This window comes from Dermacentor andersoni, chromosome 4 (genome assembly GCF_023375885.2).
Source record: "Dermacentor andersoni chromosome 4, qqDerAnde1_hic_scaffold, whole genome shotgun sequence".
Classification (NCBI taxonomy): domain Eukaryota; kingdom Metazoa; phylum Arthropoda; class Arachnida; order Ixodida; family Ixodidae; genus Dermacentor; species Dermacentor andersoni.
The window spans coordinates 76168947-76196133 of NC_092817.1; the positions used below are offsets into that span (position 1 = coordinate 76168947).

General features: G+C 43.8%; 1 protein-coding gene across 1 annotated transcript in view; it reads left to right on the forward strand.

The window, feature by feature from the left end:
• LOC126536327 (cell adhesion molecule Dscam1-like) overlaps window positions 1–27187 on the forward strand; it is a 305377-nt gene that overhangs the window by 212018 nt on the left and 66172 nt on the right. Inside the window, exons 3-7 of the mRNA XM_050183248.3 lie at window positions 1455–1616; window positions 10902–11048; window positions 18007–18124; window positions 23012–23181; window positions 24720–25013. Coding sequence (XP_050039205.2) covers window positions 1455–1616; window positions 10902–11048; window positions 18007–18124; window positions 23012–23181; window positions 24720–25013 — 891 coding nt within the window. The remainder of the gene's footprint in view (window positions 1–1454; window positions 1617–10901; window positions 11049–18006; window positions 18125–23011; window positions 23182–24719; window positions 25014–27187) is intronic.

Sequence of the window (27187 nt, forward strand, 5' to 3'; positions counted from 1 at the left end):
AAAAGGTGTTACTTAAATCGCACAATTTTCTTGAGTCGTCCTGACATGAGCGAACGCACTTTAAGTGATTGCGAATAAAGTGCTAAGATAGGCAACTGATATATCATTTCCTGAATTCGCTCTAGCTGACTACAGACAATTTTTTGTTAAGCCCTTACAACGTAGAGAGCAAGAGAAAACAGTAGTTTCTGTCAGAATGTTTTTTTTTTCTAAATTACTTGTAATCGATACGTTAACTGGATTCTGAAACACTGTCTGCATATGGCATCATTTCTTCCCTTTCTTTCTAGTGAACCTGTTTTCAGCGTTAGCCGTGCCACAGCATCGCGTGCCCTGCGTGGTGGCAATCTCTGCTTGTGTTTTCAATGCCTCCCTTATGCGTGGACAACCTTGAGGGCTGAATTCTAGAATCGACGCTCGAGGATTTCTTTTCTTTCCGGCGGTCGGCTTCGTTGTGCGCACCGGGATGGTGTTGACTCATATTGAGTTGAGTTGAGTTAACTCAACTCAACTCAACTCAACTCATTTTGAGGATTTCGCTTGCCATGTAGTTTACGAATAGTACATTGCACAAGCGCTGCCTGCGGTATATGTACGCGCGAAAAGTTGCTATATAGTAAAATATTACAGCTTTACGAAAGAGCGACGCATCTTGTGGTGTGCACGGAATGCAGGGAAAACATATAACGCGTTAATTATTGTTACGTACTTTCGTGACAACCCAGCACTTGACACATCGAGCAACCCAGCACTTGACACATCGAGCAGTCATCTCCTGCTAAATGTTGCGTCTACCCTCAACGGCACCACATAACAGATTTTTGTGGGTGGCTCAATTTTACTGCGTTACATTGATGCTTGCTGGTTTTCATTGAATTATAGTGGATTATTCTTTACTTTCTGTGAGATTTCTCGTACTACACGCCGAACCACTCGAAACACTTCTGCTCAAAATACGCTTAAAACTACGCCGAGAAAATACGGCTAGAAAATGAGTTTACCGGTACGTTTGCTGGTTTTTGAGTGCCCGTTATAAATATTTTGGCAGAGGAAATGTAAAAGAAGTGACCAAATTATTCGCCTAAGTAAGGTCCGCACAATCGCATAGATTATGGAATGTAGGCAGATAGAGACGCAATACATTCAGAATGTTTAGTGGTAAGGCTAGAACTGCCTATTTCACAAACCTCTTTGTCATAAAAGTACAGCCTAAAGATGCAACGTCTAGAACCGTATCCATAACCTCTAAGCTGATAATTACTGTGCTGTTACTTATTCCAAATATGCTTCAGCAACAAGTAATGCGCTTTTGGATCACGTAGTCATGCTTCAACGCATAACCTTTAAGCGCAAAAGATCAGTACAGAATTGTTGATATTTCACTATGCCGCTATTCGCCCACTATGCAATGTAAATACCTAACTATCGCATTCTTTCATTTTTATCACTCCCAGTTCTTGACACCAACTACGACATGCGGTTCTCGGACAAGCACGTGGTCGCCGGCAATCCGGTTTTGCTTCAGTGCCCCATCCCCAGCCATTTGGGGGACCACGTGTTCGTGACGTCATGGCAGCGAGTCGACGGGTACGTCATCACAAGGAACACGCATGGAGGTCAGTAGCATTGTAACATCGGGGCAACCGATGACCTTTTTGAAATGGTTCTGTACGTGAGCTTCTTTCCACTCTCAGTCAAACGTAAATTTTCATCTGCACATCAGAGTCGAAGTAGCGCTACCAAGTTCTGAATGTGACACTTGCACTTCGCCACGAAATCTACTGACAATGTGGCGACTTTATTGCACATGTTGGGCGCTCGACGCAATGGACTGGTTGCTATAAAATGAAGTCCAGCGAAAGGAACCACCTGCGATTGTTGGCGCTTGTAACGCCACAAGAAGTCATCATGCTTGCAACAGGGAGAGAAAAATTCAATAGATTCACTTGGTAGCTTATTTTCGAAGGCTAACGATAACGTCAAAAGCACGGTCCCGCATGAAAGAGCAATGGGAGACGGAAACATTTGGCATTAATGTAGGTGCCCCTCGCGACAGCACTCGTAAGATTTAGTATGGCCTATTCAACGTTATAATGTTGAATAATAATGAATATAATGTTCAGAGACAGTCCATAGCGTCCGTTCTAGCGCACCTTGACAATAGACCATTGTCAGTTGCAACCATTTTCACATATCGCCGACTGAAGACATCGCAGCTGAAGGCGACGAAGGGACTACTTCGGTTTATGAAGGATACGGGCTTGGACAAGCGGCTGTGACAGTGATGTCACGTACCGCACAAGAGTGACAGACTGTAACCAACGATGTGTGTGCCGTGTTATGTGCCCTCTATCTCTTCTCCCCATCTTTCATCCCCCCATCCCGCTCCCATGTGTAGGGTAGCAAACCGGTTAGGCTAAACTGGTTAACCTCCCTGCCTTCCTTTTCCACTTTTTCCTTCCTTCCTTCCTTGTTTGGTAAGCTGCGTAAGAAAAAAAATAAAGAGGCTCTTCTGCTCCGGAATATTTTTCGTTTCCTAAAAGCGCTGCCTAATAAACGTCCTTCTTATTTTGCAACGAATGCTAGTGATTCCACGAACGGTAACACGAAGTGCGCACACGTGGCAAGCACATTTAACTGCTCTGTAATTTATAATCTCGTTTGTCCATCTCTTTTACGAGCTGTTTCTCTTTCCCAGAATAGTTTGCCTGCGCACAAGCAAGTAGCATGTTCGCGTTAAATAGTTTGAGTCCACACAATATTTTCACCTGAGGCCTTCAAACTTCGCAGTTTTCTTGAAGCAATAAAATCCAGGAAACTTGTAATAATAATGTTTTGTTCATATCGTCGCTACATATGTAGCTACATGCGTAGTGCGTACTTGCTCTTCTCTGGTTGCATACAATAGGTTAGAGCTCTATGCAGAAAGCACTTATACGAATAATACTTATTTAAAACAGCATTGCACGCTTGTTGACCAGCTGTCTCCAAGTGTCCTTTTCTTGACGCGCCAGCTAGCTGTAAGCGCATAAGATTTTTGATACCACGAAACCACCTGAAAACAAGAGAGAGAGAGAGAGAGAGAGAGAGAGAGAGAGAGAGAGAGAGAGAGGGGTAAAGGAAAGACAGGGAGGTTAACCAGAGATTACCTCCGGCTGGCTTCCCTGTAACGGGGGAGGGGCAAAGGGATGTGATGGGTGAGAGAGAGAAACAGAATTAACCCCTCCACCCACACATACACAGACACAAGATACAGAACTGCCTCTGTGGGCACTGTCAGGCAGCCTGAGAAGGCGGTCCTAGTGTTACCCACTGTCACCGCCGAATCCTACGGCGCAGAGTGTACAGTCACAATTTGTCACAAATTCCCGTGTCACCTGTAAACAAAGAACTCAATGCGCAAAGCAGCTTACGAAAGATCTCCTCCGCCACGACACGTCATACTGCTCTTCATATATGCCCATTTTTTTTTCTTCTTCTTCTTCTTCTTTCCCGCGAGAGGAGAAACAGAGAGGAACAGGTAAAGAAAGTAGCCATGTAGAGCAGATGGGAGAATATGGCCTCAAGACGCAGTGTCAGAATACAAGCAAGAGATACTCTATAACTGCTTCCCGTATTTTTCCGCTTCCCGATCGCTTGCTAAAGGAAGGCGAAACGCTATTCTCCGAAGAACGTGCGTCGATTATGGCTGTCTCAGAACCTAAATGGCGCATTCATTCTCGAATGCCTCGCGAATGCGAGGTTCAGCTTTTCTTGTCTCCGTTGCTCGTGCTTGGAGGCAGTCGTCAATTGCTCCAGATATTTATGCTTTCCTTCACACAGCACTCAATGCTTTCGCTTTACAATAGCCAGGAAGCGTACGGTATACTTCGCTATTCGCGCACGTCTGTGGGAGATCTACTTTTTCATATGTCTTTCTTTGGCTGCTTAGTGGAAAGCGGCAAGTCACTTATTGCCTTCATGACTTTCTTCTATAGCCTTTTCCGCATGGAACTTAAAGCAAAGAAGCAACACCCCAAAAATGTGCTTCAGGCTCTAAGAGGCTCTGGAGCGTAACAGCGCTCTTGCATATGGATCGAAGAAAAAGGAAACGGTCGGAGAGCAAGCGCACAGAATGGAAGCAGCACCACAGCGTTGATAAACGGGGCTTCGAGGCAAAAGTCAGAGGCGCCTTGAAGGCGTTCGTTTGCATTGCAAACAAGATGGCATCGCACCGTTAGAAGCGAGGTTTGTAAGTATCCCAGCGTATAGTTGTTGTGATGTTGAAGGCCAAACCCGCGCTCACTGCAATTTTTCACCGTTGGACGTCATTTTCTCCGGCCGTCGATGTTTGAACTCTTCGCGGCATGGATACAGAGAACCGAGCTTCTAAAGGTCAAAGCCACCACTGGGCTACACATGAGGTCGCTGCGGCTAATCGACGACGTCAGTATTGGAAATGAGGCAACGCTCAGTCCGTACAACACATTTAAGCGACGTTTAATTTTCGAAGCTTCTGTACTGAGATGCCAGAAAGTCATCACTGCTGACAGCATATGTTTTCGTGCTGCACGCGTGTTCTGCTATACGGCTCACCTACTTCAGGCAACGGAATGGTCATGTCTTCGTAGAGCACAAAAACGTAACCTGTCACCTATCTACACAGATGGATTAAAATCTTCATCGTGGGCAATGCGTTGAGCTGGTACAGTGCGCAACGTAGCCAGAACACTTCTAAACAGAAAATGTATGCGCACAGATCAAGCGATAAACAGTTATGGGAACGCACAATCTTGCGTATTATTTCAACTATTGTGGAGTAAATGAAGCGAGGTGTGAAAAAATTAAATTGTGATGTTCGACATGCAAGAAACACCATTTGATTGTCAGGCACGCTGTAGTGGGGGACTCCGGAAATTTGGACCACCTCGGGTTCTTTGACGTGCACCTAAATCTAAGTACACAGGTGTTTTTCCATTTCGCCCCTATTGAAATGTGGCGCCATGGCCGAGATTCGATCCCGCCACACCTCGTGCTTAGTATCCTAAGAAAGGAGGTGTGAGGACGTAGCATTGCTTAGTTGAGACAGTGCCCTGTTGTTTGGCACTGCGCCCGAACCTCGTGATTATTTAATGCCATGTCCAGCAAGAAACATTCTCTCTCATTTCCCTGCTCTCCATTACTCATACAAGACGGTTAATGCAATTAAAGGAATTCTTTTTGGAATCCTCAAACGTTGTTTATTTGCATAAATTGACGACGAAGGTGGTTCGAGTTCATAAATCATGTAAGTATAGACCTAATGTCATGAAGTGTTAAGAATAAATTTTGTCCACATTAGTAAACTTGCATACTGTGACAGCATAGAGGGTGTGTTTTTTTTTTCTTTAGCTGCACCGATTTCTTTAGTTTGCCTATGGCAGATAGCACAATTCTAACCCTTGATCTAAATTACTCGATGAGGCAGCCATTACTTCTACGAGAAATCAAAATGATTAGTTGAATAATTAACGTAATAACGACAATTACCTTTTTAAATAATAACATTACGCCACATATTTCAATCTAAGAATTATAGCCGCTGAGTTGTCACGGCGTATCCACTTAAAACAAATTGTCTTGACAGCACCAGCACCGGCATAATAATTTTCAAAATATTCATCGAAATGCATTGGTGTTCCATTTACTTTTGTGCTTCAATGCATAAAACAGCCGTTTCTTTAAGAAGTAACTGTAAGGCCAATGCATTTCGGAGGACACTTTGAAAACTAATATCCCGGATGTGGTGCCTTGCGGAGAATTCATTTTAAGCGGATACGCCGTGCGCACTCAGCTGCTATGGTTCGTAGATTTAAATATGTGACGTAAATCAATTATTTAAAAAGTTAATTAGCGTAAATGTGTTAAATATTCAAATAAGCATATTGATTTCTCCTAGAAGTAATGGCCGCTTCATCGAGTAATTTAGATCAAGCGTTAGAATTGTGCTATCTGCCATAGGCAACCTTTAAAAAATTGGTGCAGCTCAAACAAACAAACACCCTGTACATGGAATGGGCACAGTCGAAGTTGGTCTGCGTTCTTCTTCATTTTAGTCTGTGCTACAAAATACGTTATTCCGCGTCCTTTAGAAAATCAAAGAGCTTGCACCCTAAACACCCTCATTTTACTACCTCAATGCATTTCATTTTGTCCCCTAGGATGCGGCAAAAAAGAAAGCCTTGTAACATAAATTATTTCACTATATTACCAATAGCGTGTTACTCCTGGTCTATAATAATAGAGGCCCATCGACCGCTTAAAGTAAACCCCTTCTGGCAGCAACATCCGGGGTGAAATTCAGGCATGCCATAACCACGAACTGCACGCCACAGCCACTCAGTGCACAAAAAAGTAACGATTAGTGGATACTCCATTAGGCGCGCTTTCTCCAATCTTGTTTATGTTTTTGCTCAAAATACCTACGGTAGTAAAAAAGCTATGGAAGCAAGAAGACACTGATGACACTGGGCTGATGACGGCAATACTTCACCGCCGAGAAGGATTTTTGGTGTTAGATGCGGGGGGTATGTGATTTTTTTCTTTTAACTTCGTTAACGGACAGACATCTAGCACTCCACTGGAGTGAACGAAGTATCGATCCAAGTTTATTGCGGCGTATCTGCCCGCATCTGTCTGTACATTGTCAATCTTCCTTTTTGTTTTTCTGGTTGTATTTACTTGTTTAAGCACTGACAAAAGGCCAGGATCGATGAATGCAGCAAACTTGCTCAATAGTTTGTCACGAGTGCATTTTTTTTACCGTTTCTTCTTTCGTGGTTTCTCCAAAATATCTCATGGACTCTTTCTTTCTTGCTTTTCTTCTCATATTTCTCTCTCTCTCTCTCTCTCTTTTTGGGCGCCTGTGTACCACGCTTCGATCTTTGCATTCAGAAACTCAAGATAAGGGGGGAAACGTCCACCTTATTTTGCTGCCATTGCATTCGTCGATCACGAACGAAGTCGCTTCCCGGTAGGCGCAGTATTGGAAGCGATATCGAGCTGTGGGTAGCAGCAACGTCACCGCATTAATGCCTACGAGCCGTTGGCAGTGCGGCGGCACTTGGGTGTGAGCGGTTCGCGTCGATTGTTGGAGAATGAAACGCGCTAACTGCAGTTAACTCATAATATAGTTATATATTTAAATATTTATTTGTGAGGTATATTACAAGGCCCCTACATGGGGCATTGAGTAAGGGGGACATGGGACCAAGTAAGCACATAAAAGTGGAAATATCGTGGCAATAGGCAAGTAGAAGTGAAAAGAAAAATACACCAACCAGGTACACAGCGACATTCAGCCGTGTATCAGAACAATAAAAAAAAAGCACTCCATGAGCGTGTAACAAACATATGTCAACAATACCACGTTTTCGTACTAAACGCACAGAACGTTCCTATGATACTTGAAGGAAGCGCAAAACACAGTTCCTGTTCTTGCACTTCCTCGATGCTTTTTTTGCGCGTGCTCGAGTGGTATTCTGCCTACTAACTCTATATAGGGCACGGCTGTTGGGCAACTCATCTTTCTCCTATTTTCACACTTGTTATAAACGTGCTTGAATTCCTGTACAATGAACTTAAAGAAGTTTGTTAATGAGTACTCTGTACTTCACCGCTGGTGTCATAGATTACCACCCTTTCTTTCTATTGTCCTTAAAATACAAAAGAGATACACAGTTCAGCTAAACAATGTACGCCACTATGAGTGACATTACGTTGGCCTGATCGCCATGTGGCCTCACACAGGTTTATTTTTTTGTCGTCGTAACACTAACAACTTAGTATTGATAAGTGCAATGCTGTCCTTACATGACTACGTGCACGATGGTAATGAGAAAAAAGTTCAAATTATTTGAAAGGCCAAACATTTTAGGCTGTTTTCTTTAAGGAAATAATGGCCGCTACCTTCCTTCAGGCAAAGAACGCCAGGCCAAAGAGCGCACTCTAATGCCGCCAAGACAGTGTTATGACGTCCTGCGTCTAGCGAGCACCATGTCACACATGATTCTGTTCTAATATTCAATTTATGCTTATCTTTTGTAGCCGAGAATCAAAGTACCACAGTGCCAAAGTTCACTCGTGAGGCAAAGATATTTCTGCGTAGTGGGATATCCACGTAATAGAAGGGCGCTTAGGAACAGCTAACAATGGGGCACTCACTCATCTCGAAGCGCAAACACTCCAGCGCAAGGCGAAAATGCTTCTCTACACACAAAAAGATAAGCACACTATCATTTTATGCTGCACTGCAACCGCGAACAAGTTATCTTCAAAGGAAAGACACAGCGTAGGCACCCGTTTAAACACCTACACTGACCCGCCGTGGTTGCTTGGTGGCTATGGTGTAAGGCTGCTAAGCACGAGGTCGCGGGATCGGCTCCCCTCCACGGCGGCCGCATTTCAATGGGAAAGAAATGCGAAAACACCCGTGTACTTAGATTTAGGGGCACGTTAAAGAACCCCAGGTGGTCGAAATTTTCGGACTCCCCCACTACGGCGTGCCTCATAATCAGAAAGGGGTTTTGGTACGCAAAACCGCATAATAAAATTAAACACCTACACTGTAAAAATGTTTATACCCTTAAGTGTGTTTCGTTGTCGCACTGGCTTTGCACTTGCCGCACTGGTTAGTGGTTAGTGTTTAGTAGTGTTAGGGCTTCACAAAAATTTCTAGAGGACGACAATGGAGGTCTAACTAGACGTGCGATGACAAAGACGTAGTTGGAAACTATGTAATCATTCTGACAGCCTTGGGCGCACAGAAATATCCGACAGAAGAATTTTATATCTTTCCTGCGAAATTCTCTTGTCGGATATTGTTATGCGCCCAAGGCTGTCAGAATGGTTACATAGTTTTCCATTGCGTCTTTTCTCATCGCACATCTAGTTACGGCTCACTTGCTGGCCTCTAAATTTTCGTAAAGCCCTAACGGTAACGGTGTTTACCAGTACGTGAAGAAAACACCCTTAGGGATGTAAACATTTTTACAGCGTATAATGGCTAACAGACGATGCGACGCGTCGTCTTCACTATGCGCTGTTCAGCCAATGTCCGCCAGGCGGCAACTCCACTCGATGACATGGTCAATAGCTTTCAAGAAAATGAAAAGGAAAAAAAATGTCAAAGATGATAAAAAGAAGTGTTGTTGCTCTTCTTGGGCGAGCTGAGTTCTTCTGGTTAGAAAAGATTCGTGCACGTAGGAAATGTCTATATTCACGTGCACCCGCGGTGATAGCCCAATGTATGCGGCGCTGTGCGGCTGAGCTCGATGTTGTTCCCGCATTTCGCCCTGATTTCAATGATGGCGAAATGTATATGTCATTCGATTAGGTGCACGTTAAAGAACCCCAAGTTATCAAAGTTAATCCGGCGTCCCCCACTTCAGCGTGCCTCATATTAATATCGTGACTTGAGGACGCAACACCGCACAATATATTTTATTTTATTGTACGTTAAGCAGGGTGAGAAAGCGTTCGGTTGACGGCCGACAGTGACAAGCTAACTGAGAACGACTGCGGCGTAGATTGCGTAGGCGTTATCCGATGATCTCGGATACACCTGATGGCGTACATCAACGGCACTTCGACTTCCCTCACGATATGTGCTATGTGTTCATCACAGCGCTATGTAGAAGTATTGGCACAAAGCGACACCACTTATCGAATGCATCGGGAGGGTGTTCCATGTAATCGTAATTTAAGCGTTACTAAAACAGTGTAAGTGCATCAGCTAGTCCCTTGCAGGCAATCTAAAGGGGCGGAATATTTCTGGCACGTGAATGCAACGTAGCGATTAACTCCTGCTTATGGAGCGTTCATTTGAGCATTCATTTGACTATTAAAAAATATATCTATGAGAATTAGTGTCATGGATGTGTTGCTTTACTGCAATATGGCGATAAAAGAGATTTTATTCAGGCTACCTGCTAGTTATCTACAAAAGGCATTGAAGCACGGTGCGGCTTCCGTTACTTGGAGCAGTATTTGCGGAACATAAATAGCGTAGCAGTAACTAAAACGACAGCTAAAAAGATGTCAGGAAATCATATGCAAAAATACGTATATACAAAGAATTAAATCTATGTCCCCTCCCAGAAATAATGGGATAAACCCTTGAAAAAAATTATATTGTTCCTGGATAAGGATATGCGAAAAATTTGCTTTGCTTCAAGTTCAATTACAGATAGTAAATAAATGCGAAAGATGATCTGAAGTGAAGTACTACATGATACCAAAGAATGTATGCACTTCTCGCTTCAATCACTGATGGTTTTCTTGTATTTTTTCCCTGAGGACGCACCGTGTAAATTTCAGGCCAACTAGAGGCTAACAGTCTCGCTGTGAAGAAAAACTTGAGAGAAAACGAAACAGTGCAGTATTATAGCATGGAGAAAAGAAAAAAAGGAGGCAATACTCTAACAGCTCTGTCATCACTTGTGTTTAGTTGAACAAAATGTGCTACATACACTTCTGTGACTGCAGCAAAAGTTCTAACTACTTCACGATAAAAAAGCACTTCTGAATGCACACGCGTTGCTATTTAGGATATGTCTTTTTTCTCGCAATAATTTTATTTTATTTTACAAGTAATGATAAGAAAGCTACATCAAACCACTTGACGGGGCCAAGGAACCACGGGCAGGTGACGGAGCGCAAAAAATATTGAAATATGGCGTTAACCAACTGTCCTGATATAAATAAATGATCGAAACAGCGGGTTGGAATTATTCAGCCTTACAGCATTACTACGAAACAATGACAGCGAAGTGGCATATTTGTACCTATATTCATCCCGAGCAATACGCAAACATACGATACTGGGAGGGGAAAGAAGTACATCATGTCCTGCTAGTAAGCGCCACCTGATTTCTTTTGCACAGATGACTACATAGTGACGACCGACGGGCAGCTCTACATCCGTGAGACGCGTGACGCGGAGGAACTGCTGCGCTACCGGTGCCACACAGAGAACACGCTCACCCGGAGGAAGAAAACGAGCTCAAACTTCGTGCGCCTGCTCCTCAGGGGTAAGTGCGCGACATCGGCAACAGCATAGCCTCTTTCCTTATTGTCCCTGCCTATTCATTTCAGCACGGTGCGCTAAATTTCTGTGGTAAAAGCTAGTTAGAGCTGCAGTAACCACTCGAAATGCCTCCGTCTTCTGAAGCGGAACATCGCATCCTGGAGGTCGGGATCGGTCGACTCAGTGAACGTCGAACTGTATAGTTGTAATGTGAATGATGAATGTATGTGTTTATGACTAACGAGTGAAAGAAATTCACTCCTGTATTCATGCTAAAGCAATGCGAAGAAATATTCAAAGTTCTTTTCCCAACATTTGTTTACGTACATTCCTTCGTGTAAGTACTTTTCGTTCAATATTTTTAAGTTTCGGCTGCTCTAATAGTACGTGTCGGCCACTATGTAAAGGACCCTTGGTGCTAGTCAAGCTGCTATGACCACTTTTGTGCCCACATGTCCTTCCAGCGTATGTACGGATCAGTAAAATGAATTGAATTGAAAATTCAATTCCAACCATGAACCACGCTAGTGTGCGAAGTGACTTAGCTGAAATATCGGTAGTTAAGGCCGTGAATTATTTGTAACATAATGAAATAATAACGAAAGATCCAGCAAAGTGTATATTTTTGGTCAAGGTTCAGCGTCGTGATGGTCAGCACCGTAACCTTGGAGTAAAAAACCCTAAGCGGGTGGCGGACAAGCGCACACCCGCTTTCAAAGACTGAACTCTATTTGCAGCGTGATTTTAATTATTCATACGAAATACATTTACATGTGCGTGCTCCGCTTACGAAAAGTGTAGGAGCAAGAATAAAAACTAAATAGGACTAGCACAAAGAAAACGAAACATTGTCTGCATCCTCTGACGTCATTTGGCTGTTATCATTGATGGCACACCACACGTGCACTTTCAGTAGAAAAGAGACGGCAACTCTGGCATCCGCAGGCGATTGGTGTTCGCAGTGATTCATGTGGTGTGACGCAAGCCACGAGTACGGACACGTCTAATAAATCAGCCCGTCTTTTTTTCACTCAAATAAGGATGGGGCAGACCAACAGGGACAAGATAGAAAACACAGACGAGCGCAATCTCTGGTTTCTATTTTGTCCCTGTTGGTTTGCGCCATCCTTCTTTGTGTGCGAATTACCAACACGCCCCAGAGTTAGTACTTACAGGTCTTTTTTTCGCTTTTATATGCTGTGAGGCATCAATAGGCAAGATCAAGCATGCCTTCACCGCAACAGACTTAACGTGGCCTACATGAACTATTTTAAGCGCAAACTTCAATGGCCCGACTCGCCAACCTGCACAACTCATAGCACTACTGACGAGTCGTAATTTGCATATGTGATTGCTGCTGCTACTTTTCAGAGAGACAGCTTTCAAAGACTGAACTCTATTTGCAGCATGATATTGATCTTGAAGCTGCGGCAGAGTCTCGGCCCGCACAAAAGCATTACCTGCGCGTTGCGCACTGTAAAAGCGCTGCTGGTGTTTCTGAGATACGCAGGCCTTGAAGAAACTCTGCGAATATCATTATTGTTTATAATTTTATATGCGAGTATAATTAGTTACCACCGCCCCCTGAGTAACCGACGAGGTAATCCGCCAGACTAACATCTCGAGTTTATCAATAAAGCTTGCCTCTCTTTCACATATACGCAAAAGAATAAATACAGAAGCAGGCTAGTAAGCGTACGCTGAAAGGAACACCATACGCACTAGCCTGAAGAGGAGAGAAAAAAGAAGGTGAAAGACCAGAGGCAGACACACCAGCACAGATCAGCTTACACACAGAATCTGGGCACTACGCACAGCAGTCGTGCCTCGTATTTGTCAAGAGTTCCAGCGCAGCCTTGTGAGCCTTGTGTCGAGTTAATGCTTGACCTTTCGGAAACAACAACCAGGAAAAAGACATTGAGTACAATTTAAAAAAAAATTGCGACGCTGAAACTTGCAAGGCAGTACAGAGCGGTTCAACGTGATAAACGCACAGCATAACAGAAAAACAGCAGAATGTATAACATGTGCCTAATTACAGCAGGTTATGTGTGCCTTGTGCACGTGTCAATGGGTTGTATGTCGGTATATGTTGCGTTATCTAGGTATAGTTATGGTTTGTTATGTGAATCGCCTCGTCTGCAAGACTGAATTTCTGTGCGTACTCTCGGACTATTTCAAAGTACTGACTTACGGAACTGCGGTATATCTGTGCATTTTCCATTCATTCTCTTCTGAGCGTGTCACTACTTGCGTTCGGAGCTTGGCACGTGTTCATGCTCTTAAAGCGTCTTCAATGCTGTTCACTGTTTTTCTCTGCTTTCAATATTGGTTTGCTCTTCGACGAGGAGCATACCCAGTGCCACTAAAGGTGCCTACGTCACCTTTAAATTTTTCTTAATAAAAATAAATTGAGACCGAAAACCTTGTCCAATCAAGGCTTTTCTCTCCATAGCCAGAATAAAATTAAACACCTTCCTTATTTGTTCAACTAATCAGTTATGCTATAAATTTTGAACAATCTCGGCGGAATTCGTTAACGAGATACGAGAGTCGGCACGCACGAAGTCGTCTGTGTACGGAGAGACGCGCAGTATGAATATTACATTGAGAGAGTTATAAGAGCCTGACGGAACATTTAATTTTATGACCATTTATACGCTAATTATTATGTTTAACTTGCCGTTATGTTCGTGTTATTATCAACGCTTTAGACCTCACAAACACTTGAAAAAATTTGAATATATGGCAGGCGGATAGAGTACAGAAACGAGCTCGAGCGCTCAAATGAATGGAGAAGGTTTAGTCAGAATTGAATCATCAAACAGTACGATCGCTGATCAGAGCATGATTTAGCAATGTAATGCAGCGGATAATATTTTATAACAGACAGCTTGGTGTGAGTTATCATTAGTCTTGTATTTTAATTATACCGCCGTTGCATATGAGTGAGTACGCTGCGTTTCTAAATCATTCACTCTTCTAGGCCATGCACGTCCGCGTAATTGGGCCAACGTACCCCGCTTTCGTTGTTGCAATACGAGACAGCCTTACTTTTTGGGCTTGACTGCAAAAAAAATAGTTTAGAATTGTACGGTTTAACGTTCGAAAAGCAACTCATTGGCTATCGAACCCACCGTCACTAAATGAGTGAGCACAGTTATTCCAGGAACAAACAAGCAATGAGAAATAAGATGGTGGTCATCACTGTCGGAGAATGCTGCCATAACTTATGCCTGTTGGTTCACGTCAAGTTAAATGGAACAACAATGCATGTGACAGGATGAACAGAAGGAAACGGTACGTCAGCGGTCCGTCCGTTTCCTTAGGTTCCTATTGTGGCAGGTGCCGCTTCTCAACTTACAATGCTACTGTCACAATAAATGAGTCATGAACCGAAGTACTCGCTGACGCCGCTTTAACTCCGTAAAGCTCAACGTATATTCTTTGCTACGCTCAGCTTGATAGTTCAAGATTCTGAACAAAGCACGTGAATAAAACATATCCCATCGTAGCGTTCTTGCTACAATGAAGTGAGCTCAACTAGATTGTCACAGTTCTGTTTATCGTACGAAGGCAATCTCCGTGGCCAGAAAAAAAAAAGGTAAAATAGTTACTGAACTTTTTTTGTGTGTTTGGGGCTTTGTGGGGTTAAATCAAGTCACCTAATTCACTTTTATTTGCGTGTTCTCCGTTTGTCAAATCAATCAGTACGACCCAATAGCGGTGCTACCCCGCCAACTATAGGCAATGTTTTAAGCTCCTCCTAATTTGCATAGAAAAATGGGTCGTAACGCAGTGGCGGACCATGTGTACGAGGACAGAACACGCCCTGCGTGGGCAGCCCTTTGTGTGACAGCTCGGTCACGGACATTCTGTTTGTTCGCCTCCTCTGCCTTCCATTAGCTTCTCGCGTTTTCGTTTGACACTGTATACGAGTGTGGGTCACCCGGAGATTGTTCCTCTACCGAGCATCAGTCAAGCCAGGTGTCCAACTCGCGTGTCGTCATGACAGCAACACGGACGCTTTATTTCAACGTTCGTTGGAAGACAAACGAGCCTCGCTCTTGGACTCAGTTCACAGCTAGTTTCTATATGTTCGCTTAAATCTCCTTCGTGTGCACTTTACTTGTGGAGTTCTTTTTTCTCAAATTTATTGCTGCCTTTACGAAAAAAGAAAAGGCAACGCTCTGATGAAAGAAGGATTATGGGCGAGCTGCTCACTTAATGTGTTTAAAAAAGTATAATTATTTAGGAATATTACTGTATGTAACTGGAATCTTTCTAGAGCAGCATCCTTGCAATCAGAAAATGTATCGCACTTCATGCATAATATTGAGGAGGCATTTTACGTATACGAAATACATTTGAGTGATTTAGCGGTAAAAGTATATTTAGCTACGACGGAAAATAGAACTAAGAAATACGTAGCCCAAATAACAGCTGCAGAAAGTAGCTTATTGGTACAAATATGCTTTTTTTCTACGTATTACACAGACATTTCTTATTGCTTCTACAAAACTGCTTCGGCTGGCACGGTGGGAACGATTAAGTAGAAACCAATGTAATTTGTGGCATAACATAAATGAGCTATCTCACGAATTGTACTATGTGAAAGCTTTCGAGAAATGCTAATCAAGTTTGTTGTCCATGTAATGTCTAACCCCTTAGTTATTCATTAGGTTCATATTATGATTTGTGGCTCAAGTTCTACAGCTTTCCCATGTACCGTACGTTTCCTGTAACGGAAAAATTGAGCATTCAATTAGGTCTAGATATTTTCATGCTGTGCTTTCGCATCATAATTAGACAATGTATTTGTGGGAAAGCAAGAACTAGCACTATACCGGATTTGCACCTTATATCCACGTGTAGACAGACGGATCGTGCCAGAATAATTCCTCTGCATTAGCATTCGTCATACCACATTTGGCATTACGCAAAAGATTTATATTCTGCCGAGGGACATTTTACACCATCAGTGGACTTTTTGCTATACTATCGGCGTTGCACTTCATAGCGTCGGTAGAGAATGCGTAAAAATGGGTGGTAATAAGTGATTCTCAAGCTGAGCTTGCCTCACTAAAAAGCACAGACAAATATTTGTTGAATACATATTTATTGTGTGAAACGCTGAAATAGCTCACAAAGGCAAGTGCGAATGCTCACGTTATAGCGTTTCAGTTGGTGCCAGGTCACTGCAATATTTCTGGAAACACTGCAGTGGATGCAGCTGCGAATCGGGTGCACAATAGCGAAGAAAGATTGAACTTTCCTCTTTCACGTAGTGAAGTCCACTTGCTTGTGTGACAGTTGTCCGGTCGTTTCAGCAAAAATACCAGGTTTCATCAAGTCTAAAAGTTCCGAGGCATTGTTTTATAGACGCATGTGTAAAATTGTCAATTTCGCCATAGCTTTGAAATAAATTTCAGCATTGCCATTTGTTGGGCGTGTTGGTAAACTGACATTGAAAGCATATTTAGCGCCAGCGAACAAGGACAGAAGGGAGACGACACCACAATGCGCCAAGATAGAGATAACAGAAAATTTGAGACTTTACTGCACCACCTGCGGCTTGGTGCAGCATGTGCTGGGCACATTTTGTGCAGGATTGAACGCGCCCCCAGTCCGCAGTGCTCGTGTGGCCATCCAGGCGAAGATGTGCACCACCTCCTCCTCGAGTGCCCCAGGCATGCAACTGCAACACGAAATTTGAGGGCAGGTGTAATGCTATTAGGTCAATGACATTCACCTTAAATTAGATACTTAGCCCAAGGCCAACATTGGGGATTCGGAGAAAAGCGCTTGTCACTTTTGAAGTTTCCTCAGAAGACACCAGTATCTTGAATCTGTATTAAATTTTAGTGTGCATTAAAATATGCACGTATTACATAATTCTATACATGTTAGTTTGTCAAAAGTTTATGTAGTAGGTTATGTATCGGTGTACTTTCTGTTTGGGCAATCGTCTGTGAAACTGAACTTCTTTATGCGTTCTCGGACAATACGAAGCACATGTGGTGTTTACATATGCAACTGTATACATCTTCACCTTGAGTGAGTCCCTGAACTCATGCACAGAACATTGTGAGATTGCTGACTGATTGTTTTGTGATTCTTTAGTCCTACATTTTGTTAGAAATTTTGCAACAATATTTATTTAAACAAAAGATGAGGAGTAGCCGGGGCCACCTAAGGACGCTAACCTCTCCTATTACATCGTTTCATTAACAAAAAAATATATAGAGCGACAACTTTACTGAAATCCTATAGAAGATGCATAAAAAGTCCTACCACTCACGTGCACTTTTGATCCCCAATCACGGAGTACTCGGAAAGCTAAAAAAAAAAACTTGTATTTTCATCTAGATGCGTCACTTGTGATCTGGAAACAAAATCAATTACATTTTCTTTGAAGCCCCCTTTTCATAAGATTTATAGAAACAACTTCAGCGACCTTTATATTTCAGCCTAACGAGAACCAGCGAAAGGAGGCGGCATTTGTCGTCACAAACTGAGAATAGCCGATTAGTTTGCTGCCGGCTGCACTGTTTCTCATTTTTAATCCTTTGATCACTGAACAAGTGAGTCAAACATTGTGCAGCAGAGCACAAGGTCAGGGTGCCCTGGACAAGAATAACGCCATACGCTTTTACCCAACGGCATCACGTTCTGCCAAGCGTGCGAGCAGGAAACGAGCAGTGCCTTATAATGCATGGTGTGTAGACAGATGGCGTGGACATTTCGTAGAGCAACATTGCGAAGTTCTCTTGCACGTACCGAAGGAATGCAGCCAGAACTTTGAGGCCTTTGATGTGGATTAAAACTTACAAGGTGCTTTCTTCTATTGTTTCGGACCATCCTTTAGGCGTGCTCCGAAACAATATATAGCGTCCTGCACTTATTCATGGCTGCACGGAAACATTGTTGATGTTATGTGACTGTTTTGGGGGGTGTTGCAGAGCCAGTGACGATGCAGATGCCATCCATTGTTCACCGAAGCAGCAGGGTGCAGAGTGACCTAGGCCAGCCCGTGGACTTGCTCTGCGTGGCCGAAGGTTTTCCTGTTCCAGGTTACAGGTGCGCTGCTTCGTATTTTATTGATTGTTGAGCTCGTTTTATTAGACCTCTGGTTAACAAAAGCACTTCTTGTTGGGATAATTGGTAGCTGTTCATTATAAAATATGGAGACGCCAACTAAACGAACACACAAGAGAATAGAACAGGACAGGGCGCTACAACGACTTGTGAAATCCATTCGTCAATGAAGAACGGAGAAGACACACACAGAGAAGGGCCCACTGTACTAGAAATATATCTTAAAAGCACTTCTCGTTGGGCTAGTTGGTAGCTGTTCATTATAAAATATGAAGCCGCCAACTAAACTTCTCTTGTGTGTGTCCGTTTAGTTGGCGTCTTCATATTTTATAATGATCACCTACCAACTAGCCCAACAAGAAGTGCTTTTAAGATATATTTCTAGTACTGTGGGCCCTTCTTTGTGTATGTCTTCCCTGTCCTTGATTGACGAAAGGATTTCACGAGTCGTTGTGGCGCCCTGTCCCGTTCTCTTTTCTTGTGTGTGTCCGTTTAGTTGGCGTCTTCATATTTTATAATGAATTCTAGTGAATAATTCCTTGCTTTGACCAACGGTGCAGTTACTTTCCTGTTTCACCGAGTCTGCAACTGTACTCTTCACTCACTCGCTCTATTTCTCACCGAAGTTTTATTATTTCAGAGTTGCCTTTCCTTTAAAGAAAAAAAAAAATTCTCCCGTTGTAATTGGAACTACGAACAAATTGTAGCGTTTTACGTGTCACAACCACGATCTGGTTGTGAGGCACGCCGCAGTAGGGAAATTCGGATTAATTTTGGCCACGTGGGGTTCTTTAACGCCAAATAAATTTAAGCACAAGAGGATGTTGCAATTCGCCCCCGTCGAAATGGGGCCGTCGTGACCGGGATTCGATCCTGCGACCTTGAGGTGAGCAGTCGAACGCCATAGCCGGTAGGCTACCACGGCGGGTCGCACTTGTTGTAATTAGGAATAGTTTGATTGATAAAGTGTTATGTTTTCTCGATTGTGGAATCAGGTTTTCTTTTCCTTTGTTGATATTTTCTTCCTTCAACGGCCAAACATAGTAAATGAGGCGCTGGGAAAGGAACCATGATAAAACGACGATCCGATGCAGATGACGGTTATGTTTTGCAGAAATCATGGGTATTGCTGAAATGCCATGCACAAATCCAATGAAAACAGTTATCCATTAGGTAAATGTTAATAATAAGAGCTAGCGCTTCGCTATACTAATTTTCTTGATTTGGTTCTTTACATCGCTCTTGGGCGGATAGATAAAAAGGATGGACTGTAAGGGCAGGCAAATAAGCACTGTTGCGCCCACGAAAGCTGGCAAATGAAAGTCGCACGTGATCTTGAAGTAACAAGTTCAGGCGCAAATTACTGGCACTCGTGAAAGACATCAGTAAAAAAAGCTTTACGCTAAAGTTTTAGTAGATTCTCTGCCACGTTGGTATTGCTGGCAATAAAAAACTCGATGCCCTCTTACATACGCAGCTCTCGTTCATTCTCCTAAAGACATGGCCCCTAAGATTAACGAGGTTACAAAGTCTGGCGTCCGTAGCCACTTCTAATCGCTTTGGGTTCGGCAAGATGTGCCCTGCGTAACCAAGTGATTTCTGCGAAACGGCGCATCACATCTGCATCAAAAAATGACAGGATCGGCTCATACACCAGCATGATTATTTAAGATGGGGCGTATTGATTCTCGGAACTGCAGTTCATGCGATGACATAAGAGACATTCAACACTTTCTGTGATGATCCCCGAAATTCCGTGATGAAGTGGACGCTTTTCTTCTGAACCTTCAAAACGAGGAACTTTCCTCGTGCGTGCCTGCAACACTTTGTGTTCTATAAGGGTCACCCGTAGCCCTCAATAAAGCTTCACGTGTTCTTCTTGCTTTCGAATAAAGACTGCTTTGATGAACATGTGTGAATGTACCAAGTGACGCACAGGTGGACCAATTGACGGCCTCGATCTCCATGCTAAGCAAGCCTGTTAGTACAACCCACCTCTACTGCATAACAAACGCGTGCTGGGTATTGCGACATAGCGGTGAAATGCTGTGCAGCACACGATCTGGTCGCAGATCACCCATGTTCACAACGAAAATTTCACAGCTGCGCCCGCGGCTGCGCCCGCGCCTCATACCCCAATTGAATTGAAGTTATTGGGCAAAAGTCGAAGAAGTTTTGAAAGTTATAGAGAGAACTGCTCTAATACATAAATACAATTTAGAGTCCACAGAAGAAACATCATAACTTAATTTTGATGAAATGGTTTTTTGTGACAGGAATGAGCTTTATTCCGATATCTAATATATCTCGTTTCCCCACCCCTTTCCTTTCGTGGCGAAACGTTCTGCACACTGGCCTGAGTGCCCAGGAAATCACTTTATCTTTAAGCGCGCCACCATTCGCAGCAAGCAAGAAGAAGCCTTCCGAGCAAGCTCGAAATCAAATTTGGCACCATGGCAAAGCTCGGCTGTGCCGGTGTTCTTGGCGCTTGAACAACCGAGCCGGAGGCAGTGGCGATGCTGTTGAAAAGCGAAATCCAGTCACTTGGACCTTCAGTATTTGATGATAACTTCATATCTGCTGAAAGTGTCTTTTCTCTCTTATTGGACCTTAATGAAAGATATTCAGGTGGCCCACATATTATTCCAAATGCTGTGTCGTATATTCCCACTGCGATTTTTTGTTCCTGCCTAAAACTGGCTATCATTCGAGATGATTGGCGTGGTGCTCGGGTAGTGGCAGTTCACAAAAAAGGAGACCGCTTACAAAAAGAAAACTTCCGCCCAATATCGCTGACTTCATCTTGCTGCAAAATACTTGACCACATCATCGTACATTTCATAACCGAATTACTTGAACGTAATAAACTACTATGTAATCACCAGCATGTGTTTCGCAAAGACCTTTCGACAATCACACAGCTTACTACTACTATTCACGAGATCTCTTCAATCCTTGATTAGGCCGGACAGTTTGATATAATCTTTTTGGGTTTCAGCAAAGCTTTTAATCGTGTATCACACACAAACTTCACAGATCTGGCCTACCATCTTTTATTTTAAATTGTATCAAACAATACTTGTCCACCTGAACTCAGTTTGTGAATGTCGATAGGTACCCGTCCAAGCATTTGCCAGTTACGTCAAGCGTGCCTCAGGAAAGCGTCTTGGGACCATTTTTTTTCTCATGTATGTGAACGATGTTACCACTGCTGTTTGTCCTGGTGTCCAAATTAGGTTGTTTGATGATTGTTTGATTTTTCAAAAAGGTAACCTGCCAGAACGACCAGATTTCATTAAACTGCAGTTTAGCCAAAATTCACGAATGGTACACAACATGGCCTATGTATGAGGAAAGTATGACGAATGGAGGAGGTGGAAAGCAGAGTGCCACATGAGACTACGAGTGACGCCATTCCATATGTAATCTGATTGCGCGACGTGAATTGTGTAGTATTTTCTGGAAACCACGCGCACCCTCAGCGGGAGATGAAAGACTGCGATAGCGAGGAGAGGACAAGGAGGAAAGCGGAGGAGGAGGGAATGGCGAAAGCGTAAGAAAAGCGCAGTGCCACGCAAGACGCACTTTGCGGCGACGATGGCTACGAGATGGCGCCAAAGTAGCGCGCGTCGTCTGTATGGAAACAAGGCGCTGCATGAGCATAGGTCTGTCTACGGTGGCTGCTGTGAATTGCGCCCACGTGTCACCCACGCGCTGCCTCTCACGATCTCCCGATTAGCGAGGCAGTCGCGCCATGCAACGATCCGTTTGCAATGTTCCAAAAGAGACGGATTGTCCACGCCAGCCATTATATCGCGAAATCATGAAAACACGTATACAGCTGCGCTAAAATGTCGCATTGGGTAATATCGTAAGCGTCGGTTAATTTTTTCTTTCGTGAGTGGGTGTTCCGAGATAGAAATAAAGCTGGGAGATTAATCTAGCTGAGCCTGGCTGCGTGCACGCCACTGCGGAAGAGGGAAAGGGGATCGAAAGCTGAAAAGAAGGGCAGACGTTCACAGTATAGACGGACACATATGCAATGAAGCCTGTATTATTCAGTTATTCCGAAATGGTCATAGTATAGGCCAGTGCATCTCAATAAAGGGAACAGGGCTTTTGTGGCTTTGTACATTGCTGACGCATGAAGCCACGGCCCAAGGATCTTCTATAAAAACATGCATCAAATTGCCCCAAAGTTGTCCGAAGGGCAAGGGTCTTATGTGTTGAAATATTTTATAATTACCTCCTGTTAAAAGTGCTTCTTATCTTACTTCTGAGGCAGCTTGCACTTTAACAGCTAGGACCATTTTCGTGTCAACGTTTTGAAACCACCATGCAGTGACCACCAAATGCTGCTCGATAAGGTTGCAAAACGTCCATGAGAATTCAGAATATTAGCAGCGCAAACAAGCTGTTTTGATTATCAGATGCATATTCTCACAGTAAAGGTAGAGCCAGAACAAAAGCTATGTTTGTCCAGGTTACGTTCATCTATAATGCACCCTCTTCGCTTAGTGTGAGAAGGAAGAACCCACTATAATTTAACAGCCGTTGTGAAGCTTGGAGCCTATGGTAATAAAGAACGTAAAAGCTATTCAGACTCTTGCTTAGGTTATTAGGACGTTAAAGTTTGTTTATCGGGGTATGCTTTTCCATTTGTTGAATATCAAAGACTTAGATATTGAATAGCCGGAAGGTTCTGTCATCGGCTTCCAGTAATTTCGACCACGAAGCAGCTCGGTTATCAGCACTGCGTGTCACTTAAGCTTGTCGTGAATATTACGTACTAACACACTATCCTCGCCTGTCACTCACAACACACTTCTACATATATTTTTCTTATGCTGGCGGCCATCTGTATTGCAGCTGGTATAAGCGCGACGGTCAGCGAATGCTGCCCCTGGAGCCCAGTATGGACGTGCGACAGGCGGCCGGCGTTCTGCATTTTCGCGAGGTGGAAGCCGGCCATGCCGGCACCTACGTCTGCCTCGCCTCTAATAGCGTCGGCGAGGCGCAGGTCGACCTAGAGCTCGCCCGTGAGTATGGCGCATGTTCTGCTCGTGTATCAGCGAGTCAATCGTGATGCCATTAAAACACGTAGTATTCCTAATTGGCGCTAAACTATACCATGGTCCTTGTGGTAGCGGTGCTGATAAAGAATTACGGGAACTCACACGCTTCCCTTAGTGTGTGCGTGCGTGTGTGTGTGTTTATGTGTGTGTGTGTTTATGTGTGTGTGTGTGTGTGTGTGTGTGTGTGTGTGTGTGTGTGTGTGTGTGTGTGTGTGTGTGTGTGTGTGTGTGTGTGTGTGTGTGTGTGTGTGTGTGTGTGTGTGTGTGTGTGTGTGTGTGTGTGTGTGTGTGTGTGTGTGTGTGTGTGTGTGTGTGTGTGTGTGTGTGTGTGTGTGTGTGTGTGTGTGTGTGTGTGTGTGTGTGTGTGTGTGTGTGTGTGTGTGTGTGTGTGTGTGTGTGTGTGTGTGTGTGTGTGTGTGTGTGTGTGTGTGTGTGTGTGTGTGTGTGTGTGTGTGTGTGTGTGTGTGTGTGTGTGTGTGTGTGTGTGTGTGTGTGTGTGTGTGTGTGTGTGTGTGTGTGTGTGTGTGTGTGTGTGTGTGTGTGTGTGTGTGTGTGTGTGTGTGTGTGTGTGTGTGTGTGTGTGTGTGTGTGTGTGTGTGTGTGTGTGTGTGTGTGTGTGTGTGTGTGTGTGTGTGTGTGTGTGTGTGTGTGTGTGTGTGTGTGTGTGTGTGTGTGTGTGTGTGTGTGTGTGTGTGTGTGTGTGTGTGTGTGTGTGTGTGTGTGTGTGTGTGTGTGTGTGTGTGTGTGTGTGTGTGTGTGTGTGTGTGTGTGTGTGTGTGTGTGTGTGTGTGTGTGTGTGTGTGTGTGTGTGTGTGTGTGTGTGTGTGTGTGTGTGTGTGTGTGTGTGTGTGTGTGTGTGTGTGTGTGTGTGTGTGTGTGTGTGTGTGTGTGTGTGTGTGTGTGTGTGTGTGTGTGTGTGTGTGTGTGTGTGTGTGTGTGTGTGTGTGTGTGTGTGTGTGTGTGTGTGTGTGTGTGTGTGTGTGTGTGTGTGTGTGTGTGTGTGTGGCAAGCTAATGATAGACGATGTAAAATGTGAAAAATGAAATGAGCTTCCAAAATATATGACCCGGGGAGAAAAGAGGCAGCAGCAAGGCTGCCGGTTCTTGCGTGGTTGAGCAACCGCGCCGTAATGGCTATAGAAGAGACTACTATGCCTTTAAAGGCTCAAGCGGCAACCCTCTTTTACGCACGTGTTATAGACGCGGTAGCTGCGTGAGTATTGTATGGCACCGAACGTAGTCGCTGGCTCCTCCGGTTATGCTCTCCGAGTTTGCGCCTTTTTCATGCTCTAGACGGTGACCGGCATACACAGACATTCGTGTTCGGTGGAGTCGCAACATAATCTAGTCTCACATCGGCGAGTTCACGTTAAACACGCGTTTAGCAGTGCATTGTGACTCCTCGTGCCAGTGACGTTGCGTTGCTATTTCGAGGGAATGTTGGTCTCTTATTAGTGCACAAACACTTTTTCCTGTTTCTGTTCTTCTTCCATTTCCATGCAGCCAAGCCGTGGGTGACAGTTAGCCCGGCGCACGTAAGGACCGAGGTGGGTCACGCCGCCGCATTCCGCTGCAACGCGTCCGGCCTCGACTGGGGCGTGCTGGACGAAACGAGCCTCGAGTGGCGCCACAATGGTCGACGCCTGATGCCGTCCACGCAGCAAGGTGCAGGAATGGGCCGCTCCCGCGTCCTGCACCTTCCTTCGATCCGGCGCCAGGACCAAGGGATGTACCAGTGCTTCGTCCGCCTGTCACCCAAGCGCACCGTGCAGGCGGCTGCAGAGCTCATCGTCGGTGGTGAGAGCAGGAAGTCTTTGTGTTCGTCGCCGCTGGGGTTAGGATGCAAATGTAATGCCAGCGGCATTTACGTATTTCAGCTTACTGTCTCTTTTCGTTTGCGGGGTCGTGCCGTCGTATGTAAGGATGAGCTGAGTAATTTTGTCTCTTTTCAGTTGCTACATCACGCAACTTCGTTAGCCTTGTAAGGGCTGTAAGGAGAAGGAAAAGCTTAAGGCTCTTCTAACTTTTTTTTCTATTACTGCTGCGGCTGCTAGTTCTGGAACTTTCTTTTTTTTTTTAATGGCCATTCTCCACTTTCACCCACGGGACTTTCGTCAAAATCTTTTCCATTCGAATGATTTGCTCTTCTTGTAAACAATCGGTCAATATTCTTTTTTACCTGATTTAGTTTGGCCGCTGCATTCCGCTGCAATGCATCCGGCCTCGACTGGCCAGATTGATAATTGATTGATTGATTGATTGATTGATTGATTGATTGATTGATTGATTGATTGATTGATTGATTGATTGATTGATTGATTGATTGATTGATTGATTGATTGATTGATTGATTGTAATGGTTCACGTCCCTACGTAACCCCTGAACAAAGAAATACGCTGAACTTACTGAAGATCTGCAGATTAACTTTGTACTGAGCTGTGTTGTACAACATACGCCTAAGATTACGTGATGAAATTGGCCACCTGTGCTCGTATTTAATTTTGTTGCAACATTGTGCTGCTTGAGAACTGAAGCAAAAAAAGTGAGAAAGAGCGTTTTCAGGACGCATCGATAAATATGTGGGCTCACAGCGGCCGAGAATCGAATCCTCGTACCTCACATTCAGCAGCAGCACGCAATAAACATCGGTGTCCCGCGGCGAGCTAAAGCTTTAAAATGCGCGAGATTCCTCGTTTCAAATAGCAGAAAATCATTGTCACGAATAGACGTGAACAACATCGTTTTATTTTTGAGATATACTTATCTATCAGCATCATCATTGTAGTCGTCTCCATTAGATCACGGCGAAATGATGACACCTTTTGCCTTAATTTATTTCTCAGTGTGGTGGGCTATCTCTTCACCCACACAAATAAATATCTTGAAGAAATCTAAAGTTTGTACTATACGACTGTAGTGCAATGGGTCGATTTGTATGATAGATGTTAACAAGACCGTCTTCTATCGCGGCCATGTGTACGCGATCTACATTTCGTTTTCTCGTTCTCTACCTATTTTGTTCCTTTTCACTTTCTCTCCCCCTTATGCTCTTTTTTTTATTTATACTCTCTGCCCCTTTCACTACTTTAAGGGTAGTCAACCAGAACAGTCACTGGTTAACCTCTCTAAATTTCTATACATTCTTTAACTACCCTTATCTATACTGATGTTGACTACTTCGTTTCAATACCGTAACCGAAGTGACGTTAAAGTGTGCAAAAAAAAAAAAAGCCACAAGAACATCTTACACGCGCTTCTTCAAAGATGGCAGTTCCTATGGACGGCCTCATTTCAGTGACTATGGCATCCTGTTGCGGCTTCGTCAGAATTAGGGTTCTACTCTCGTCTGGCCGCTAAATTTTGAGGAAGGAGCTACTGACTCAGAGCACTTTATACTTCCGCAGGCAGAGATATACTTTCTGATGCTTTACTTTCAATACACGTATCAACTTCCAAGCCGTAAGAACAGCACTTTACAGAACATTGGCAACTGAGATGACCGAAAATGCGCCTAATTTATTCAGAAATAATTAAATACAGGGCATCACTATTTCCTGTGCAGGTGATGCAGACAATGGAAAGCAAGTAGAATGATTTCAAAAATAGAGAAAAAAAAGAAGATTGACTGTACAATTGTTTTGTTTTCCCCTTGACCTGCGGAAACAAATGCTGTCCTATTCAGATGTATAATTTTTAGATGTCGTGGTGAGGCTATTAAAACCAACTTACTAAAGGAAGGTTTTTTTTTTCTTTTTGTTACAAACACATAATTTCGGTTATCAAGTTCCATCGCCCTCCTCTTTTTGCCGAACTAAATCAGGTAACAAAGAATATTGACCGATTGTTTACAAGAAGAGCAAATCATTCGAATGGAAAAGATTTTGACGAAAGTGCCGTGGGTGAAAGTGGAAAATGGCCATTAGAAAAAAAAAAAAGTTCTAGAACTAGCAGCCGCAGCAGTAATAGAAAA